Raw genomic sequence first — 23,385 nt, 5'->3', positions numbered from 1 at the left:
TTCATGTATTTAAGTATGTACCTGTTGAGGTGTGTATTGTCCGTTAGCATCACATTGAGGTACAAAAGCTCCCACTAGAGGATAACCTTCTGGACTGCTGGTCTGGACACTGTCCCTGTGATGCTCACAGTGGCTTTTAGGACGTTGTGGGCTCTCTGGTTGACGAAGAAAGACAAGCAAAATCATTTCAATCGTTTCAAGCTCGCGGGAGATGAGGCTTTGATACAAAGTAGAGTGGGGGTTCTTTACCAAAGTGTGATGAAGACCAAGCTTTAGATGACAAAGTTCTACAGAGTTTCTAAATTATGAATAAATTGGTTAAATTAATCAAATTTGTAATTTTTGGAACATTAGGTTGGGGAAAAAATATAATATTATGGGAATAAATGCGTCTGTGTAGGCTCTCAGTCGTACAGGAGTTGTCCATCGAGGGAAAGGCTTCTTGAGATGTCATCTGTACTTCTGTGAAGAAAGTGTCGAACATTTCGCTCCTCATCCGAAGAGCTTCGTCAGCAAACTAACAAGTGCTGGTAGCTGGTAGTCCTCAATCAGCAGTACATCTACACCTTAAAGCAACCAATCACTCTTTGAGGACAGCGAGGTAAAGATTTTGGCCAAAGAAAACAGATGGTTTGAAAGAGGAGTAAAGGAAGCTATTTTTGTCAAACAACAGAACCCATCATTGAATTGGAATGGTGGTTTGAGGTTTAATTTGGACCCTGTGTTCAGCAGGTTACTGAGACCAAAACCCACAGCTTTTAGTCTTGCAAATGAGGTGAAGCCAGGGCCAAGCCAGAACAATAGATGCTAACTAGCCAGTATCAGAGTCGTTCATACCCAACTACAGGGAGCTACACTTCCCTTTGTTCGGAGGTGCTAATGGCAGGATTACTCCGCCCAGTCTTAGTGTAAGGAACCAATAGAAGGAGGGTGTTGGCACACCAATTGCGCCCACTATTACTGTATTTAAGGCGTAGGCTACTAGCACTTGTTAGTTCGCTGACAAAGCTCTTCGGATGAGGAGCGAAACGTTCGACACTTTCTTCACAGAAGTACAGATGACGTCTCAAGAAGCCTTTCCCTTTATGGGAATAAAGTCAAAATATTGAGTCAAAATATTATGAGAAAAAAAATACAAAAAAAAGTTTAGTTCAACAGCAGAAATGGGAAAAACCCCAGCTGTTTACGACTACAAAGTCAAAACATTCAGAAAAAAAGTCATAATTTTACAAAAATAAAAAAATTATTACAAATATTATAAGGAAAATTCATTCATCATTTTAGTAGCATAGAGTTGAAATATGAACGACAAAAATGTGTGTTTAAAGTCTTAATATGAGAAACAAACAACAAAATTAAATTGCAGTTTTTGTGAAATTAGGTTGCAGAAAAGTTATAATATTACACTAATTAAGTCAAAATATGACAGTCAAGTGAGAAGAAAATTTACAGGAAGAAAGTTGAAAGAGTTGGAATTCAACATTTTTTTTAAAGTCTTTAAAAAAAAAAACAGCTGTAATTTTATGAAAACAAAGTCAAAATATTAAGAGAAAAAAATTGTATTCTAACAAGAAAATAAGTAGTAATTTTACCAGAATAACCATAGAGCATAGAGTGGCAATATTATGGGAATAAAGTCCTAATATGTCCTAATATGTCATAATGTCATTTTAGCAGTTTAGACTTGAAATTTTTTTTAAGTCATAATATTATGAGATACATACAAAACTAAATAAAGTTGCAATTCTTGGGAAAATTAGGTTGGGGAAAAAGTTGCCAAATTATGGAAATAAAGTCCAAAGATTACGGGAGTAAAGTCATAATTATGAGAAGAAAATGAACAAGAAGAACGTTGGAAAATTAAAAAACAAAAACCAAAAAATAAAAGTAGGGAAAAAATAGTGAAGTCGATATAAATAATATGGTTTTTCAGCTGACAAAGTTGAGCACTTTTTTCTTGAAATATATATCACTTCATAGCATATTTGCCACAAAGTGGCAAAGTTGCATGCTTTCATTTTTCAGGTTTGGAGCAATGGCGCATTTTGAAAGTAGTAGTAGTAGTAGTAGTAGTAGTAGTAGTACTAATAGTAGTTGTACTAGTAGTACTAGTGGTAGTACTAGTACTAGTAGCAGTAGCAGTAGCAGTAGCAGTAGCAGTAGTAGTAGTAGTAGTAGTAGTAGTAGTAGCAGTAGCAGTAGCAGTAGTAGTAGTAGTCCTGGTCACATTTTAGAAGCCATTGTGGCCCGCCAGTCAGAAAGTTTCACTGGCAAGGCCTGGTCTACATGTAAACACTGAAAGCTGAGATGACTGACCTTCCTGCCGGGAGCACAGCAAACCATCTCCATCAAAGCCAGGCTGGCAGCGACAGGAGAAGGAACCCAAGCTGTTGGTGCATCTCGCATGGCTGTGGCATGGAGACGAGCTGCACTCGTCCACGTCTGAGGACAAAGAGATGGACACCGTGTCGCAAATGTTTGCATTTAGCTGGCGCTGCCTCGCCTCTGTGCTTTTTTAAAATGTAAAAATAAAGCAACATGGAGAGGAAGTTCATGAAAAGTTCACACTGATGGCCGACACACACACACACACAGACACATAAATAAATCACGCACATTCCAAAGCCAACGCTTGTGTCACTCCCACTCCCACTTGTAGTACTCAGCACTCACATCACTGAGTGTGTGCGTGTGTTGGTCTTCAACCAAGCCTACATCTTAGTTCCACTGATAATGTTTTCCACCACACGCTTTATTTGACGGTCATTGAACGCACCACTGTTCCATGCAATGACGGAACAGCAAAGTCTGTGCTCCTCCACTTCTTCCTTGCTGTCATGTATGTTTTTTCCATTCAAATTCACATGCCGAGCTCTTATCAAATCATCTTGTGGCCGTTTTCGTGGTTTGAAACTGCTCTCAAATTGGCATCCATTAGTGTGCAGTTGCGTCATCACCTCTTTTTGCCCCTCGCTCAAAAAACGTAAAAGACGTATAAATACCGTACATATAAATACGTCTTTGGGATCGGGCGTGAGTTAATATCAGCCTGCATCGGAACATTACAGAGGACATTCAAGCATTACCAGAAAAAAAAAACTCCTTCTGCTATGGAATGAATGAATGAATGAAAGAATAAATACATACATACATACATACATACATACATACATACATACATAAATAAATAAATAAATAAATAAATAAATAAATAAATACAAAACTGGCCTCACTTTGAATAATGAAGAATAATGTACAAAAAAAAGTTTTCAATTCATTTTCAGTAACAACATTTTTTTTAATCATATGTTATATGTATAAATAATATACTGTACATTTATTTGATATGATTGTTGTTATATTTAAATTGCTGTTAATTAGCCTGGAATTATTTGTTCGGGTTTTTTTTTAATTGTGGAATAGAAAACTTTTTCCAGGGAGGGCCACGTACTTTGATATTGTGTCAAATATGCTTAGACGTGGTATATACAGTATTTCAAGAAAAAAGTGCATCTCAGCTTTGCTATAGAGGCAAAAAACCACATTATTCATATCAATTTCACTCTTTTTTCCCCCATTTTTGCTGTTTATTTTCTTTTATTATTTACATATATAGGTTATATATAGGTTGGGGAAAAAGTGAAAAAATTACGTAAATACGTAAATAAAGTCCAAATATTATGGGAATAAAGTCTTAATATTACGAGAAAATAATATCCAAGAACGAAGTTTAAATAATTGGAAAACAGAAAAAAACACAACAGCAGAAATTTAAAAAAACAAACAAAAAAAATGTAATTTTACGAGAATAAAGTGAAAATACTATGACGAAAAACAATGTCATTTTAGTAGCACAGACTTGAAATATTTAAGAAAAAACACCTTATTTCATAATATTATGAGAAAGAAACAAATCAAAACAAAGTTGTCATTTTTGGAACATTAAGTTGGGGAAAAAGTCTTAAAATTACGAAAATAAAGTCCAAATATTATGGGAATAATGTCATAATTACGAGAAGAAAATGTACCAGTAGAAAGATGGATTTTTTTTTTAAACAAAAGCAAAAATGGGGGAAAAAGTGTGAAGTTGATATGAATAATAAGGTTTTTCCCCTCAAATGACAAAGCTGAGATGTACTTTTTTCTTAGCATATTTGACAAAATATGAAAGTGGCCAGGTGGCTCCTCATGCTCTATCTGACCTCCATAGCGTCACCCCTACGGTATTCGGAGCGTGTGCCCGAATACAGTGCACCTTTCTGGGCCACAGCAGGTCTATACTGTGGTTCTCTTGATAGTAATGATGTGGTAATAGTAATCTCATGATATTTGATTAGGACAAATCAACAGGTACAGTTGGTCAAATCCTAATTTGTTCCAGTGCTTCTAACCTCCCGGTGTAGACTTCAACCTGAATAGTTATTGGTATGGGTTTGGAAAAAAAAGATCTCAAATTTATACAGGATCAAAGTGCATACTTTCCTTTGATGGCACACATGCATGTCCGACTCACCCACACACGTGCGTCCGTCAAATCCAAATTCGTAGCCGCGCTGGCACTGGCAGCGATGGCTCCCGGGAAAGTTCACGCACTGAGAATGAGCGCCGCATGCCGCCGAGCCCTCTACACACTCGTCCACATCTGCAGAGCGACACCTCTAGTCAGGAAATACGCAGACTTTGAAAAAGCGTGCAGACGTTGGGGGAGTGGGGGGTAAGCCAACAGTGCCATCGAGTGGCCAATTGACGCAAAGAACAACATCATGGCTTTGAAAGGCCTTGTCCTTCTGGATCGTCATGGATGTTATATTCCGCTTTCTTCAGGAGGACAAAAAACACGTTTCTTGGAATGGGACACATTATTTGTTGTGTACACACTAAAAAAAAGTCCCAATTATACGAGAATAAACTCATAATATTATAATGGAAAATAATGTCATTTTAGAAGCATAGAGATTAAATATTAAAGAAAAACTGTGGGTTTTTTTCAGTTGCAATATTATGAGAAACAAACAAAATTAAAAAGCTATTTAATCATTTTTTGGAAAATTAGACTGGAGAAAAAGTTATATTATTGAAAAAAAGTCATAATACTGCAAAAAGAACATTTACAAGAAGAAAGTTGGAAAAAACGCAGCAAAAATGAAAAAAAAATCTGTGATTTTACAAAAAAAAAATAAAAATATAAAAAGAAAAAAACGTGTATTCTAATGAGAAAAAAAGGTCAGAACAAATTTATAATATGAGGAAAAACAATGTGATGTTAATAGCATAAAGTTGAAATATTAAAGAATTTTTTTTTTAATCATAATATTATGAGAAACAAAACAAAATAAAGGTGTCTATTTTTTATTATGTTGGGGAAAAGCCATAATATTATGGGAATAAAGTCAAAATATTATGGAAATAAAGTCATAATATTATGAGAAGAAAACTTACAAGAAGAAAGCTTAAATAGTCGGGGGGGGGGGGGGGGGGGGAGGCATTTTCTGACAATAAAGTCAAAATATTAAAGACAAACAAATTGTATTCCCACAAGAAAAAATAAAAATAATGTCATTAGTAGCATAGAGCTGAAATATAAAAAAAAAAACTTATTTTTTTGAAGTTGCAATATGAGAAACAAAACAAAATAAAGTTGTAGTGTAGTTTTTGTAAAATTAGTTTGTGGAAACTTTAGAATATTATGGGAATAAAGTCATAATATCACGAGAAAATAATTTACTAATCTTATTTAAAAAGAAAATGAAAATATTTGGAAAATTTTAAAGCAAAAATGAGTAACGAGTGGAGTAGATATGAATAATCTGGTTTTTCAGCTACTGTATATGACAAAGCTGACATGCACTTTTTTTCTTGAAATATACAATATGTCACTTCTTAGCATATTTGACACAATATGAAAGTGGCAAAGTTGCATCCTTTCATTTTTCACTATGTGACCCTCACTGGAAAACCTTTGGACCCCCGTGGGTTAGATATTTTTACACTTTGCCCTTGTGGGATTTTAGGTATTTGGGTGATTTTAGGCCCAGGTGTTAATTTCAACTATGACAAAAATCACTCTACAGTCACACACGTGAGTATCTTGTGGCTAAAAACTACCAAGCGGAGCTTTTAGTGCACGTAGAGTGCATGTACTTGTTTGCGAGAGAGCCCTACACCTGGAATGGAGGCTGTGTTCCAAGGCATTGTGATTACGGGAGATGCTGGGGCCCAGTCATGGGAACCGTGGCAGCGCCTGAGGCTTTCCTAATGCCGTCAGACATGCTGCTGCTCTAATGACAGGACAATGCAAGTTAACGACATCATTAAACACCAGAAGGGGGATGAGTGGGATGTTATGACACTGGCATCGTGCCTTCAGCCCTTGTGTGAGACAGAGAGCATTCCAGGAAGACGTGTGTGGGAGAATGGCGGAAATACACGGCCGTGATCGACTTTGTGACTTTGTGACTTTGTGAAGCAAAATAGAGTAAAGTAGGTACCGTAGCAGTTTTGTCCGTCCCCCGTGTAACCGGTGGCACACCGGCACTGGAAGGCCTGCTCCTCCAGTGGGACGCACTGTGCGGTGGTGTCACAGTCGTGGCTTCCATCGTAGCAGGGGTGAAGCACCTCTGGCCCGGTCGGCCCCGCTGGAATAAAAAAAACATCAACATGATGACCTCCACACTGTCGCCATTTAGCGTCTCCTTTCTCTGAATGCAAGGATGGAACATGAAAATAGCATTGAGCAAGGAAACCGCCATGAAACAACAAAAATGGATCAAAGAGAAAGGAGGCAAGAACGCCTTGAAATGGTGACTCGAAGAACACAACCACAGTGTAATCCACTTACACAGCTGCCAATATGTATTGGCCCATCACACGTTCTAAAAACATCATTTAACATTACTAGATTACTTTTTTTTTTTTTTAACTTTTTAAAAGATTTCCCTGCACTTTTTTTGTGTAGATTTGGCAGATTTTTAATGAAGACGCTATGTCTTTTTTTTTTTTATTATTTGGAGCTACCTTATTTTTTTTTAGATTCAGCGCTATTTAAAAAAAATGTCAAATTTGGTGCTACGTTTTCTTTATTTAGATTTGGCACTACCTTTTTTTTAATGTGGCACCAACTTATCTTTTTAGATTCAATAATATGTAAAAAAATAAAATAAAATTCATGCTATGTTTCTATATTTAGATTTGGCGCTACCATTTAAAAAAAAATTTTAAACGTTTTTTTTTTAAATTTCACTGCATATGGTGCTACCTTTTTTAGATTTGCTCTTTGCACTTACATCCAATAACCATCAGACACCATCTGCTTTTAAAAGAAGGCTTTTAAGAAGAAAAAAGCTCGTCTCCTTCAAGGTTTGGAATTTGCAGGAGAGCACCAAACATGAGACATTGAAAGGTGGAAGAAAGTTTTATTCTCCCTTGACGGTCCTGATGGCTTCCAATGTTACTGGCATGACAAGGTGATCCCCCCTGTGATGTTTTCCACTATCATGACCCTTCAATGGAACAGTTGTTCAACTTCAGGTTGTGCATGGGCGTCAAACGGCAGCCGGCTATGTGGACATGTTGCAGGGGGCATCTCTCATGACTGAAGGCCCTCGTCTGTGTGGTCATGACTTGGGTTTTCAACAGGATAACGCTGCACTTCACAATGAGGAATAAGCTCACTCTTTTGAGCCGTGTGTCAAAAATAGACGTTTTTATGGGTGTGTCAATTATTGCAATTTTTTTGGCCTTTAAAAGGGCTTACGCCGCAGGATAGTCACATGACAAGCACTCCTAAATGTTTCCTATATGTCCCTTAGGGACAAGCTGTATAGACAGACGGGTATCTACCTCTTCATGTCTGAATGTTGTCATTCAACCACTAGTCACAAAGAAACGGAAGGAAAAAATGCATCCCATGTGGTTTAATAGGAATGTGTGTGAGTATTGTTATTGTGTCATTCTCCTGTGCACGCGGGGGTTCTGCAGCTGGTCCAGCTTGTACTCGGGAAATCAGGAATCTCTAGTTTCACTTCTTCGGCATTTCATCACCTAAGTTCAGTGTTTCCCATACAGGTGGCGGCCTGATACAGATGAATCTGGACAGTAGATGGCATCGTTACTCTGCTCTTTAACACACCTCAAACACACCTGCTTTGCCAGAGAATAAGAAGACGTAGCAGGAGGAATCAGTGGTGCCAACTTACTTGCTATATTTAGCGAGACTAATCAAACCCTTCTACATCAGGGGTGTCCAAAGTGCTGCCTGGGGGCATTTTGCAGCTCGCAGATGTGTTTTTATTGGTCCCTCACACATTCTAAAACGACCACTTAACATTACTTTACTAGATTACTAAATTTAGGGGTTTTTTAAATTATTTTTTTAAAGATGTCACTGCACCTTTTTCTACATTTGGTGCTACATTTCTTTTTTAATGAAGGTTTGGCGCTACCTTTTTTTAGATGTGGCACCACCTTATTTTTTTTTAGATTCAGTGCTATATTAAAAAAAAAAACATACAATTTGGTGCTACGTTTTCTTTATTTAGGTTTGGCGCTACCTTTTTTAAAAGTATTTTTACTTTCTTTTACAAATCTCGGCTAACTTGTTGCTAACTTTTTTTTGGCGCTACCTGTTGGCCCTGAAACATGAAAACGAAAAAAAAAAAAACCAAGAGCAGCGAAAATGGAAAAATCTGCAGTAATTTTACAAGAATAAAGTTCAAATATTAAAAGATCTAATGAGAAAAAGATGTAATTTTATGAGGATAACGTCGTAATATTTTGGACAAAAATAATGTCTATTTAGTAGCATAATGTTGAAATATTCAAGAAAAAAAGACTATTTTTTACGAGAAACAAAACAATAAATAAAGTTGTGATTTTTACAAAATTAGGTTTGAAAAATGTTACAGTGTTGCAGGAATAAAGTCATTATTATAAAGTCAATGAAGTTATTGGCCTGCAGCACATTCTAAAAATATAATTAAACAAGAAAACAAACAAAAAAACAACCCGGAAACAGCAAAAATGTAAACATCAGCAGTAATTTTACAAGAAAAAAGTCAAAATATTAAGAGAAAAAAATAATTTATGAGAAAAAGTTGTCATTTTACAAGAACAAGGTCATAATATTATGATAATATTATGTCATTTTCATCGCAGCATGAAGTGTAAATAGTAGTTTATTTATTTTTTATGAATATAAAGTCAAAATATAACAAAATTTACAAGAAGAAAGTTTAAATATTAAGAGAAAAAAGGTTTTACAAGAATAAACTCATAATATTATGAGAAAAACAAATTTTAGAACTGAAATATTAAAGAAAACATACTTCTTTTCAAGTCATAATATTATGAGAACAAATTGGGGAAAAAGTTATGATATTATGAGAATTAAGTCAAAATATTACAACATTTACAAAGATTATTTAAGAAGAAAATTTAAATATTTGGAAAATGGAAAAAAAAAAACAGCAAAAATGGGCTGGGAAGCAAAGCGTAAAGCTGATATGAATAATATGTTTTTTTAGCTATATGACAAAGCTGAGATGCACTTTTTTCTTGAAATATACTTAACCGTATTTTACTAAATATGACAGCGGCAAAGTTGCATCCTTTCATTTTTCAGTGGAAAAACCTTTGGACACCCATGCTGTATGCTTCTTTTTCCTGCTTTGCCTCGTTGTTCCGGCTCTACCGCCTTATCTACCGTGCTTTAGCTGTTCCTTTTTCTACTTTGTTGCATATTTTCCTGCTTTTATTAGCATAAGATTAGCTCTTCTTCATTGTCGCTGTGCGTGGGCCATCAATAAAAGACTTTTTTGTTTTCTTCCTTTTGCTAACATTTATATATGTTCGTCTCAGGTAGTGGATGTCCATGGAGGCAGACGGTTTGCTTCTCATCCACACGATGGTTCTTTGCCTTTGCCTGGTGTCGTTCTCGTCCTCTGAGTCAGTCCAGTGATTCTCATGACATCACAGAGCAACTATTTTGCTTGGCAAACCCTCCCCCTTCCTTCAAATCTGTCACCTGTCATTGGATGGGATATTACTTCCCAGACGCCGGGAGACCCGTCCACACACACACGCACACACACACACACACACACACAGAGCACTTAACCCATGTTTACAAAACCCCTGATCCCCAAAAGCTTTTCCAGCTGTGCTCTGGTTGTGTGTGCGCGTGTGCGCACGGCTGCACGGGTGTGTACGTGCACGTCACTATAACCTCTCTAATCAATGTGTTGACATCCAAATGACAGAAAGTTGGCCTGGCCTACAAAATAAATGGTAAAAAGCCTTCTATTTAAAAGGACTCTATCTTTAGGACAACAATATGAGTTGGAAGAGTGTTAATGATGATAGTGAAGTAAAGTTTCTTATTGGTTGAAGTGTAGTACGCTCCTGTCTCTACTGAACAATGGCGGCACACTGCTTTCATCTTACCCACTTGTGTTTGTCGGTTTACTTATTTCTCAAATGATGGAAGAAGGTTTTTAAGCTCTTGCTTACGATGACTAGCTATGACTCCTGCTAGACAAAGGCTGGACTGCACTGGATTTGTTTACAGAGTAGGCGCTGTAAACAAAGCGCACAACAGTAGAATAGTGATGGGAGACTCTGTTCCTTTTACTGAATCACTAACTGAAATGAATTGGGTACTCCACTGGGGACCTGTGAGTCAGTGAAACTCCCCCAAACGCCCATGAATTAATGAAACTCGAGTCTTTCGAGTGTCCGTGAGGTCGTCAAGTACCTGTTTGTCAGTAAAACGCAGGTCTTCATCGAGCACCTGTGAGTCAGTGAAACCCAAATCTTTGTTGAGCACACGTGAATCAGTGAAACCCGAGAACTTCGTCAGATATCCATGAGTCACTGAAACTTGAGTCTTTGTTGAGCGCCAATGAGTCACTGTAATGTGAGTCTTTATCAAGCGCCCCTGAGTCAGTGACACGCGAGTCTTCGTCGAACACCTGTGAGTCAATGAAACTTGAGTCTTTATTGAGTACTCGTGAATCAGTGAAACCCAAGAACTTCGTCAGATATCAATGAGTCACTGAAACGCCAGACTTCGTCGAGCACCTGTGAGTCACTGTAATGCGAGTCTTCATCAAGAGCCTGCGAGTCAGTGAAACCCGAGAACTTTGTCAGGTACCCAAGAGTCACAGAAACTCGAGTCATAATCGACTGCCCGTGAGTCAGTGAAATTCGTCTCTTCCTCAATCGCCCGTGAATTAATGAAACTCAAGTCTTTCGAGCGCCCGTGAGGTCGTCAAGTACCCATCACTAAAAGTAGGTCTTTGTCGAGCACCTGTGAGTCAGTGAAACTGAAGTCGATGAAGCCGAGACAGAGGTTGAAGACAGGACTCACCTCCGACCGGGCTGATCTTGTTGGTGATGGCGTATCTAAGGATGCGCTCCTCCTTCACGTACATGACAAACACTCTCTCCATGGTGATCTGCAGGGTCTCCACAGGGGGAGCCCGGCTGCCGTGGCGACAGTCGCGGTAAGTGATGTTTTGCTTCATCTGGAAGGAGAAGGATTCAGAACCTCTGTCTGGAGAGACCACGGTGAACTCCCTCACAGACGTGGATGTGGCAACTGGAGACAGAAAAGATAGATGCTCCTAAAGATGCAGCACGCCCTCCTCTTTGGTGACTCTTGTGGTTGTCATGGTTACCTGACGGGTAGTACTGGTAAGTCTCCTTAAATGGGTCCATGGTCACTTCTGCGCCAGGCGGTAAGAAGGGCACGCTGCCGTTGAGCACCGTGTCCACAGTGAGGTGGTTGTGGTCGTCGAGGCCTCGTCCTGTCTGAGTGATTGACAGGCGCTGATTTCCCGGGTAAAAGAGGAGCTCGACGTGACGCGTGAACTCAGCTCCTGGTAACAAGCAAAGTAACCAATCTTTAGTTGGTCAACCCGTCCTTTATTATCTGCATTATACAGGGTGTCACATAATATACACAGCAGGGATGTCCAAATTGCAGCCCAGGGACCATTTTTGGCCCACAGCTTGTTTTTTCATATTGCAAAAGTAAATGAATATTTTGTTAATGAGATGTATTAGTAGATATTGCACTAATTCGCTTTGTCAACAACAATACAAAGCTAGGATGTGGCTGGCTTACCTACAGTACATTGGTATTGCATCTTTAATGTAACCCCGTCAGTATTTAAGGATGCTGCCCACCCCTATTACAAATACATAAAAAGAAGCATTTATGTAATAGTTTGTTAATAAATCAAATAAATAAATATGTGAAATCATGAATTCTTTCAAAAATTGTCAAAGTACAATCATTTTAATATTAAAAATAAATGGTGGGGTGTTCCGAGCAAGCCCAGCCGGGAGAAGGTCCCGGGGCAGACCTAGGACACGCTGGAGGGATAATGTCTCACAGCTGACCTGGGAACGCCTTGGTGTCCTCCCGTTGGAACAGGAAGAGGTGGCTGGGGACCGGGAAGTCTGGACTTCTCTACTGAGACTGCGACACCCGCAACCCAGACCCGGCCAGATAAGTGGAAGAAAATGGATGTTTGGATGGATGGATAATAAATGCATCATAATTATAGTAATATACTGTATATACAATATATATAACAAAATAATCAATAATATATACAAATAATACATAAAATAATAAATTTTTCAAATAAAAGAACTTGAAAAAAATACAATATACATGTATGTAATAATGTATATAATTACATATATTCAGTATATATATATATATATATATACATATATATATATATATATATATATATATATATAGGTATATATAAATAATATAGACAAATAAGAAATAAAATAATTATTTATTTTTTACAATTATATACTTTTAAAAGTAAACCCAACATATATAACACTATATATAATAAATAATAATATGACGACAAACATAAGTAATATATTAAATTCAAATGAAGACAATATGTATTTATATTATTTATATAACACAGTATACATTAAATACATATTTTTTCTTTTTAATAGGAGATTTGTACAATATATGAATTTTTTTCCCATGTGTTCAGACGTTAGGGACACCCTGTGTAAATTTCATTTTACTTATTTATTTTTCTACCTGTTGTTTTGAATCCTGCTTGGCTATTGGGCAGCTCCAGAGCAAACAGCCATCCAAAGAGCTCTCCAATTGGTGCAGCCGGCATCAAGGCCCAGCCCACCGGTTCAGGGATCTAAGCAGTCCCATGAAGCCCAGCAGAGAAACCAGGAATGAGCAGATTACATTTTGCTGCTTTTCAATGTGCGTCCAAAAACATTTACAAAGCCCTGCTACCTCGCTGATGGCCGTGTACGCCCTCCCGTCTCCCACCACGATGTAAGCGTGCAGATCGATTTTGTTCAGGTCCACGGGGGTCATACCCACGATAACTGTCCCACTGAGCTTGCCGCTGACGCGCTGGGGGGCCGCTGAAAACCAGAAAGAAGTTCATCACGCTCATTGTGCTTTTAAGCAATTTCAAGGCATGACGTGACGGGAGATGACCAACCCTCGGGCAGGCAGTGACGGCCATTTCCGTAAAAGCCATGACGACAGTGACAGCAGAAGCCTGTAGCGTAGTCTGAGCAAAATGCATTCTGGGAGCACTGCTGCTGGAACCTGCAAGAAGTGGAATTCAACTCAATAACATGAAGAAATATGAGCAAAGAAAGAAGTGTTTACCAGATGACAACAGAAGTCACTTCATGTCATTTCTTGTCATTGCAACATGACACGTCTTAATTTGGGCGTTGTGGATTATTTTGGAGTGTTTCTATTCATTTCTATGATGACGGTTTGTGGATTATAACTGTGGAGGAGCGATTGCAAACAGGAAACCTAGGGGAAAAACTGAAAAAGGCATAATTGCAATCCACAGCCTACCTGGCACATGTCTCCTTATTCTCAGTGGTGTAGTGGATCACTGCGGAACACAAAAAAAGAAGATATTTGCTCGTATGAGTCACACGTCAGCATTGTATTCTTTTTATACACTGTGTGTATTCTTAAAAGTGTGGCTTTCATGCTTGCTATTACTGTAGTGTTCACATTGTTCCTTATTCCCAATAAGCATGGATAGAAAGGAGGACGCTGCAAGATATATACAGTGGTGTGAAAACGTGTTCGTCCCCTTCCTGATTTCTTATTTTTTGCATGTTTGTCACACTTAAATGTTTCAGATCATCAAACAAATGTAAATATTAGTCAATGACAACATGATTGAACACAAAATGCAGTTTTTAAATGAAACTTTTTATTATTATAGGAGAAAAACAGCCCAAATCTACATGGTCCTCTGTGAAAAAGTGATTTCCCTCCCGTTAGAAAATAACTTAACTGAGATTAATTGTGATCTATCAGTGTGGAAAAGGTTCTAAAGCCATTACTAAAGCTTTGGGACTCAGGCGAACCACAGTGATTGCAGTTGTTGCTGCTAAGGGGGGCCCAACCAGTTATTAGGTTTAGGGTGCAATCACTTTTTCACACAGGGCCATGTAGCTCTGGATTTTTTTTCTCCCTTAATAATAAAAAGTGTCATTTAAAAACTCACACACACGCACACACACTGTAGACAGAAAACTTGGAGATACAGCAGCTGTTGTCGTGAGGCCTCCCACACCCTGACCCTCATCTCAAAGGTATGTAAAGTAAAACACTTCAACACTTTAGAGAGCAGCACAGTCTTTCTTTCTGCTAATCCATGAATGTTCGTCACTCAGTAAAGACAAACATCATCACCATGTATCATCAAAAAGCACAAACACTACACAATTTGCTGCTGCAGTTTCATATTGTCACATTTCATTTTGTGGCGCTTTGTGTTGCGGCGTTTCACGTTACCATGTTTCATGTTGTGCCATTTCGTGCTACAACATTTTGTGTGGCACAGTTGTTGTGTGGCTGTTTGTGTTGCGTCGTTTAACGTTGCAACCTTTCTATATCACCAAGTTTCGCGTTGCAGCGTTTCTTTTCATAGCATTTTGGTTTGCTGCGTTTCACGTAGCGGCGTTTTGTGTTATGACATTTCATGTTGCGACATTTTGCTTTGTGCCCCGTTTTGGGTTGCAGCTTTTCGTGTAGCGGAGTTTCATGTAGCGACATTTCGAGTTGTAACATTTCATTTTGTGGCATTTTGTGTTGCCACATTGTCATGTTAAAATGTTTTGTGTTGTGGTGTTTCGTTTTGTGGGCATTTTGTGTTGCTGCGTTTCACGTAGCGGCATTTTGTGCAGCAGCATTTTGTGTTGCAGTATTTCATGTTGCAGTGTTTCATTTTGTGGCATTTTGAGTTCCTGCATTTCACATATCAGGGTTTTGTGTTGAGGCGTTTTGTCTAGCGGCGTTTCAAATTGCAACATGTTGTTTTGTTGCGTTTCGTGTTGTGGCATTTTCACGTTACAATGTTTCACATAGCGGCGTTTCGTGTTACAACATTTCATGTTGTGACATTTTATTTTGTGCCATTTTGTGTTGCAGCATTTTGTGTCACGGCATTTCCACTTGCAACCTTTCGTTTTGTGGCATTTTGTCTTCCACTTTTTCGTGTTGCATGTTTTCACATTACAATGTTTCGTGTTGAGGTGTTTCGTTTTGTGGCATTTTGTGTTGCTGCGTTTCACGTAGCGGTGTTTCACATAGCAGCGTTTCGTGTTACAATATTTCATATTGCGACATTTCGTTTTGTGCTGTTTTGTGTGGCTGCGTTTTATGTAGCCACGTTTTACATAGAAACAGCGGCGTTTCCTGTCAGTGCCTTGTTGGCCCGATCCTAGTAAGTGTTTCCCTGGTGTTAAGCCGTACCATCTGCGTTATTTATTATTATTTTATTTTGTTTGGTTTTCTTGTCTTATAATGTCATAGACTTGTCAAATACATTGTGTTGTACAACAAACTACATTCTGTGGGGGGTCCAATATCACTGAGAAGACATTTTTATTTACAGCAAGGGACATGAAGACACACACACACACACACACACACACACACACACACACACACCTGGGAGCTCCACAACAGCAGTATTGTGCTGCAGCTGCAAAGGGCGAGGTAGTGTTTTTCCCTTTCAGCCATAATCCTCTGTCACATTTACATTGATGCACGCTTGCGTGGGTATTTGTCTTACCTCCTGTGTCAAAATCAATGTCATCTTCCTCCACACTGACAATATGGCCTCCAGGGGCCAGGGGGGGCTCATTTCTGTGAGGGGGGTACAGCTCCACAGGAACCTATAAGGAAAGCAAAGTTCACGCAGTCATTGTGAGGGACAGTTCCACATGAGTACGACTAGTAATACTCAATTTCTTTGCCTGACTCGAGCTCTTTTCACTCAAGTGAATCGGGTATTTGATTCATTAAGGGCAGAAAATCTCACATCAACAAGTTACGCCCATTGAGCACCCGTGAGTCACTGACACTCGAGCCGTGTGTAGGGGTGTCACGATACACTCAGTTAGACGACGATGCATGATATTGTGTTCACGAGAACAAGACAATATTTGTACGTTACTTTTAAGAAGACTACAGTGACAAAATATAGGAGTGGACAAACAGGCCTTTTTTTATAACGAGAAATACCGTCACATTTTAATCTCGCTCGCTAATCTTGCTTGTCACATGAGATCTCGTGACACCCCCACCTCTGAGTCATTGATATTCAAGTCTTCGTCAAGTACTCGTGTTAGTGAAACACAAGTAACCGTGAATCACTGAAACTCAAGTTTTGTCCAGCACCTATAAGTCAGTGAAGTGAAGTCTTTGTCGAGCACCTGCGAGTCACTGAAACTTGAGTCTTCATTGAGCACCCGTGAGTCACTGAAACGCGCGTTGTTGCGCAGCACCCATGAGTCATTGATACTCAAGTCTTTGTCAAGTACCCACGTGTTAGAGAAAAGCCAAGTCTTCATCCAGCACCTGTGAGTCAGTATAAATTCAAGTCTTTGTCGAGTACCCATCAGTCACTGAAACTTGAGTCTTTGTTGAGCACCCGTGAATCAATGAAGCCCGACAACGTTGTCAGGTACCCATAAGTCACTGAAACGTGAGTCTTTGTTGAGCACCCGCAAGACAGTGAAACCCGAGAACTTTGTCAGGTACCCATAACTCACTGAAACTCGAGTCTTTGTTGAGCACCCGTGAGTCAGTGAAACCCGAGAACTTTGTCAGGTACCCATGAGTCATTGAAACTCAAATCTTTGACAAGCAACCATGAGTCAGTGAAACTCCAGCCTTCGTCGTGTACCCATGAAGTGAAAGTGAAAGTGATGCTTGAGTCTTCGTCAAGTGCCTGTGAGGCACTGAAACTGTAGACTTTGTTGAACATCTGTAAAATCAGTGAAACCCAAGAAATTTATCAGGTACCAGTGAGTTCCTGAAATGCGAGTCTTTGTTGATCACCCATGAGTCAGTGAAAGTCAGGTCTTCATCGAGTACCCATGAGTCAATGAAACTCGAGTTTTCGCGGAGCAACCACAAATCAGTGAAACTCAAGTCTACGCCGATCTAAGCTCAATCGAAAAAAGTTTTGTGAAGTGATCAGGTTTTTTTTCTGGCCGGGTTCCCTGGCAGTCTGACTTTGATGTTGTTCAGGCCCGTCCGCAAAGGTTGAAGCTGGTGTTGAACACCTAGAAGATGAAGGTTATGCTGGTTTCCAGGGCGACTGTGCAGTCCAAAAATTTCCCCGTCTTAACCTGCCAAGGTACAGCCATTGAGCTGGTCTCATCCTACAAGTACAGGGGTTTCCACGTTGATGAACATCTAACTTTTAACTACCACATTTCAAGCTTAGTTTCTAAACTTAAGGTAAAATTGGGCTTTTACTTCAGCAATCGATCTTGCTTCTCTTTTGGAGCCAGGAAACGCCTTGTGTCAGCAAACCTAGCTTCTACCTCCACGGCTTGACTATGGTGATGCACTTTTCATGCATGCTCCAGTCACATGTCTACATTCTCAGGACGTTGTGTATCATTGTCTTCTGAGGTTTGTCACTCAATGCAAAAATGTGACCCTTCATTGCACTTTGTATAAAATAAGCTGAATGGTCATCCCTGTCTGACAGGACATCCATTCATTGGCTGACTTTTATTTACAAAGCTCTACTCGGGATGGTCCCGTCCGATCTCGGAATTTACCTTGTTAGGAATCATGGACATTACAGGCTACGATCCACTGGCTTTTTTAACTCTGACTGTCCCTCGTGTTTTCACAGAACTGGGGGAAAAGGCATTTAGTTTTGCTGCTCCCTTTGCATGGAATTCTGCAAGATGAAAGAAAATTGCAGGACCTGGTCCCCCTTGATAACTTTGTTCAAATTCTTAAAACTAAGTTTTCAAACTACACTAGGTCCCCAACTTACGAACACCCGACTAGCGAACACTCGCGGATACGAACACAAGCCGACTGGTTTATATTTTATTTTATTTTGCCTTGTAGTCCGTCGCTCAATCAGTATTTCTACTGCTACTGTACATGCTTGGCCAGTAGAGGGCACTGTGACACTGCTAATGCAGCCTTGGAGCTAATGAGACCAACAGAGGAAGAGTTAGACGCTGGGGAGATACAGTGTAAAGCTAAATGGAAAGCTAAATTGTACAACCCGGACAGAGCGTGTGATTAAAGTTTATGAAGAGTTAATAGGCCTGCTTAATTCTACACCACCCACAGAACACTACTTTTGTTAGAACTTGTCCTTATCTCCTCCTCCTTCTCCACAACGACGTATGCTCGACCACTCCTCTTCAAAGGTAAATAACATTTATCATTACATATTATTATATCACTTTTATTATTGTTTTTTTAATTAATTATCCTGGTTTAATATTACTACTACATCCAAACTCATATTTACATACATACACATATACTGTATATGTATACATGTACATGTAGTACCTATATCATTGGTAATATTACCTTTTCCCCGACTTAAGAACAATTCAACATAAGAACGGTCGTCTGGAACCAATTGTGTTCGTTAGTTGGGGACTTAGTGTATTTCTATTTTCTTCTTGTAAATTTTTTTTCACAATATCATGGCTTTATTTCCATAATATGTTTTACTTTATTCACATAATGTTATACATTTTTCCCCAAGCAAATTTTCCACAAATTAGAATTTTATTTTGTTCTATTTCTCACAATATTACAACTTAAAAATATGTTTTCTTTAATATTTCAACTCTATGCCACTGAAATGACATTATTATTGTCCATAATATTACAAGGTCGTTATCGTAAAATAACTTTTAATATTAATATTAGTATTTCATATAATATTAACTAATCGAATATTAATATTTCAACTTTACGATGTCAGTCTAGTGAATTTGCGACTTTTTTTCTGTTAGAATACAACATTTTCCTCTTAATTTTTTTTTTTACTTTATTCTTGTAAAATTACGGCTGTTTTTTCCATTTTTGTTGTTGTTTTTCTTTTTTTTATTTTAATATTTATAGTCATCCATCCATCCATTTTCTATACCGCTTCTCCTCATTAGGGTCGCGGGGGCATGCCCGCCTAGCCTATCCCAGCTGACTTCAGGCGACAGGCAATTAGGGTCAATTCAAGTCAATAATATTTAGCCTTAATTCCCATAATATTCTAACTTTTATCAAAACAAAATTTGCCCAAAAAATTACAGCTTTATTTAGTTTTATATGTTTCTCATGTTCCGACTTTTTTTTTTTACTATTTCAACCTTATGCTACTAAAATGATGCTATGTTTCCTCACAATATTACGTTATTCTCATGAAATAACTATTTTCTAAAAATTACAACAGTCACATTAATTGCAAATGTTGATCCAAAATCCATCGGACAGCGTCACCGACAAATTAGCAGAAGGGTTTGGCGGGGCAGGTGTGAGACATTTTTACAGGCTTCTGGAAGGTAGGCGAGGAGCGTAACTCCTGCATTAAGTGGGCATGTGCGGTATTGTCTCTTCTTTCTTATTATTTACCTGTGGTTGTGGCTCCTGGGACCGCTGGTCACCTCCATCTGGGATCGTATCTTGACCAGGTGGAGGAGGAGCATACTGACTCTCTACTGCCTCAGAACTGTGTCTGGGTTCAGAGGTCAAAGGCAAGTCTTCGCTCCCTTGTGACACCTGATGTGTCGACGGCGACGGCGGAAGATCAGAGCTTCTGGGCTGCAGGGATTCACCCGCGAGCACCGGCTGGAATTCTAGATCTTCACCTGTCAGAGGGTAATCGCCCTCTTCCTCTTCGTGAGCAGGGTCAAAGTTACTGTTGTCTGTGTAGTCTTCAAAGTCGCCGTACTCCGGGGTGGTAGTGTCCTGGTAGAACCAAGCCCCAAGTACAAGTCACCGTGTATGATACTCTACCTTGACCACAATCAAGCACAAAGAGAGAGCTGTTACCAGAGGGAGGCCATGTTGTCTTGGTGGAGGCGTAGCAAGGAGACCGCCCACAGATGCAGGGACAATGTTGTCAAAAGAATAGCGGTTCCCAGTGTGGAAAAGCCAAACGCCCGGCGTTCCTGTGTTGCCAACCCTTGATTGGACCAAACATCAAAGCGTCATTATGCTTGATGCTCCTACGTTGAGGTGTCGGCGTGCGCCAGGGGTGTCCAAAGTGCAGCAAGGGAACCGTTTGCGGCCCGCAGCTATTTTTTTTATTGACCCGTAGCACATGCTAAAAATATCATTTATTTATAAAATATCATTTATCAGCTTTTGTTCCATTTTTGCTGGGGTTTTTTTCCAAAAAATTCAATTTTCTTCTCATGATATTACAGCTTCATTCCAATTTTATTTTGACATTCCCAGTTTTTCCCCAACCTAATTTTCCAAAAATTAAATCTTTCTCTTTTTTGTTTCTCATAATATTACGTCTTTAAAAAATAGTATTTTTTGTGTAATATTTCAACTTTGTGCCAATAAAATGCCGTTATTTTCCCTAAAAATATTACGACTTTATTCTCATAAAAGTCCCACTTTTTCCTTGTAAGATCTTACAAAAGTTCAAACTGTTTTCTCTTAATATTTTGACTTCATAGGTTGTTTTTTCTTCCTTGACCAAAAATCACTCCATACTCTCTATTGCTCTCTTGTATTACCATATCGTGTATACCATATTGTGTGGAGATATGGGGAAATAACTCTAAAAACTTCACTTTCCTTGCTAAATGTACTGCAAAAAAGATCAGTTGGGATAATCCATAATGCTGCGTATAGAGAACATACAGTACAAACACTAAGTTTCTAAAATCACAATTACTAAAATTTGCTGATCAAGTAAATTTTCAAAGAGCTAAAATGACGCAAAAAGCAAAGAATAGCCTGCTACCTCAACTTCTCAACAAGAGTAGAGAAATATCGCCTCAGGGAAAAATAAAACTTTAAACATTTATATGCGGGAACGGCGCAAAAAACCTTCAGCATTTCAGTACGTGGAATTAAATTATGGAACGGATTGAGTAAGGAACTCAAACAAAGCACCAAGATGAGCGATTTCAATAAACAATACAAACAGCTGATGTTTACAAAGTACACGGTAAACGAGGGAACATTGTATTCCAACTTGTATGCATGTTTAAAATAAATTAAACCATTCCCATTAACATCACCATAGTTGTAAAATTACTGCAGATTTTTCCATTTTTACCGTTGTTGTTGTTTAGTTTTCTGTGCTAAATTATAATTTTAGAATGTGCTCTGGGTCAATAAAAAAACAGCTTTGGCCACCAAAGGCCCCCGGGCTGCACTTTGGACACCGCTGATCTCCACAAGTAAGAGTGGAAGACGTGCACTAACTGGTAAAGGTGTTTGATGCTCTGCTCATTGCTGGTCACGCTGTAGTAAGGGCCCTCCGTTCGGGAAAAAATCAGATACGTGACTTCACCCCTGCTGAATCCGACTCGAGCGGGAAGCTCTATCTCCACGTTATACGACTCCTGGGAAGAGAAAAAAAAACAATGTAAAGTTGTCTGCACAGGCGTGGTTAGCTTTTGTTTTTTTTCCGTGTGTGGGGGATGCTCAACTATGATGCTCAGCATCTGCATGCAGGCATGTTCGCGCAAAACAAGCACCTCCTTGTTCCTGGTGCGTTTACCTTGGGTCTGGTCCCAAAGAAGTTCAGGCCACCCTCAGGGTAGAGGAAGAGAACGTACGAGTCGGTTTCATCGTATCCTATCACGGCCTGGAAGGTGTTGACCTGTACGGAGGGAGGGACCGTGCACGTTCATAAAAAACACATTTCCAATCTTTCACCACTCTTACAGCTGACAATTACATCAGTTAACACACAAAAACATACCATGATTCTTTTACTCATACATTAAAAAGGTATTTTGGTGTTATGTAGGAAATAAAAGCATGGTTAGTGAAGTAAAACACACTTTTACAGTTCTAAGTGTGAACACATTCATCTGGCTGTTATCACGTCTTGTCAGAACACTTCATGCAAAATGAAAGCATTTCCACAACATAAAAATTCATGCATTTCCAAGAACCTCGCACATGTTTTCCACTCTGCAGAGAGGGAAAGACCAACAGCCATCAAGTCTACATTCTTACACAACTTGAAACACGCACACACAACATACATACATACACTGTGTTCCAAATGATTATGCAAATGATATTTTTCATTTTATTTTCATTGGGGGTTTTTGTGTGTGTCTGTTTCATTTATTATGTTATTTGTTTTTTTATGTATTTTATTTAAAAGCTCTTGACATTCCAATTACAATGTTAAACACTGTTTAGAAACTAAAGTTTATTTCTTTTGATATAGTGTACTCGCATTATTATGCCATATATTATCATGACATTAGGTTAAAAAAATGGTCTCAAAATAATGTTGATAATAATATCGTTTATCTGCAATAATTTGTAGGACAATAATGGTCTAGCAAAATTTGTTATGGTGACAGGCCTATGTCAGTGTGACCGGAACTATTCCGATTTTTTCCAAATGCAATGCAGGTCTCTTTCATATGTACCTATAATCGGATATGGATCCGATGCTACTGCAGTCTGAACGTTTAGGTGCCGTATATTCAACCTATAAGTCATCGAAAGGCGAGAGTTGGGGAAAAGTACTCACGGATACTCACCGGTACTCACGTCTACGTCCCACCACCTAATGGCTCCGACTTCATCCTCGAAACAGCCAGAGTCTTTTGGTTAAGAAAATGTTGACTCCGGTTGCACAAAATCATTCAAATTGTCGCAAATGCGCCAGGAGAACACGACTTGGGGCAATCGGTTACTTCCGTAAACACATGGCTCCGTGTGACGTCATGTTTTATACGCAGGCGCCTGTCCCCGTCGAGCATGACGGTGCCACTGATCTGTACTAATAAGTCTGGATAGACCATTGGTCAATGACTTGTGAAGCCACGCGGCCGCCATATTAGCACTCG

The 23,385-nt window shown here is 39.0% G+C and overlaps 1 protein-coding gene across 1 annotated transcript in view; it reads right to left on the bottom strand.

The window, feature by feature from the left end:
• Positions 1-23,385, bottom strand: part of nid2a (nidogen 2a (osteonidogen)) — a 65,365-nt gene that overhangs the window by 30,046 nt on the left and 11,934 nt on the right. Inside the window, exons 4-18 of the mRNA XM_054763413.1 lie at positions 22,071-22,172; positions 21,773-21,912; positions 20,378-20,510; positions 19,958-20,293; positions 16,125-16,227; positions 13,886-13,925; positions 13,512-13,621; positions 13,298-13,431; positions 13,085-13,196; positions 11,676-11,876; positions 11,366-11,596; positions 6,489-6,635; positions 4,514-4,642; positions 2,317-2,442; positions 22-155 (exon numbers count right to left, since the gene is read on the bottom strand). Of these exons, the coding sequence (XP_054619388.1) occupies positions 22-155; positions 2,317-2,442; positions 4,514-4,642; positions 6,489-6,635; positions 11,366-11,596; positions 11,676-11,876; positions 13,085-13,196; positions 13,298-13,431; positions 13,512-13,621; positions 13,886-13,925; positions 16,125-16,227; positions 19,958-20,293; positions 20,378-20,510; positions 21,773-21,912; positions 22,071-22,172 (2,178 nt within the window). The remainder of the gene's footprint in view (positions 1-21; positions 156-2,316; positions 2,443-4,513; positions 4,643-6,488; positions 6,636-11,365; positions 11,597-11,675; positions 11,877-13,084; positions 13,197-13,297; positions 13,432-13,511; positions 13,622-13,885; positions 13,926-16,124; positions 16,228-19,957; positions 20,294-20,377; positions 20,511-21,772; positions 21,913-22,070; positions 22,173-23,385) is intronic.

Source organism: Dunckerocampus dactyliophorus, chromosome 1 (assembly GCF_027744805.1).
Source record: "Dunckerocampus dactyliophorus isolate RoL2022-P2 chromosome 1, RoL_Ddac_1.1, whole genome shotgun sequence".
Classification (NCBI taxonomy): Eukaryota; Metazoa; Chordata; class Actinopteri; order Syngnathiformes; family Syngnathidae; genus Dunckerocampus; species Dunckerocampus dactyliophorus.
Note: the sequence above shows the minus strand (reverse complement) of the source record. Positions and strands in the feature narration are given on the sequence as shown.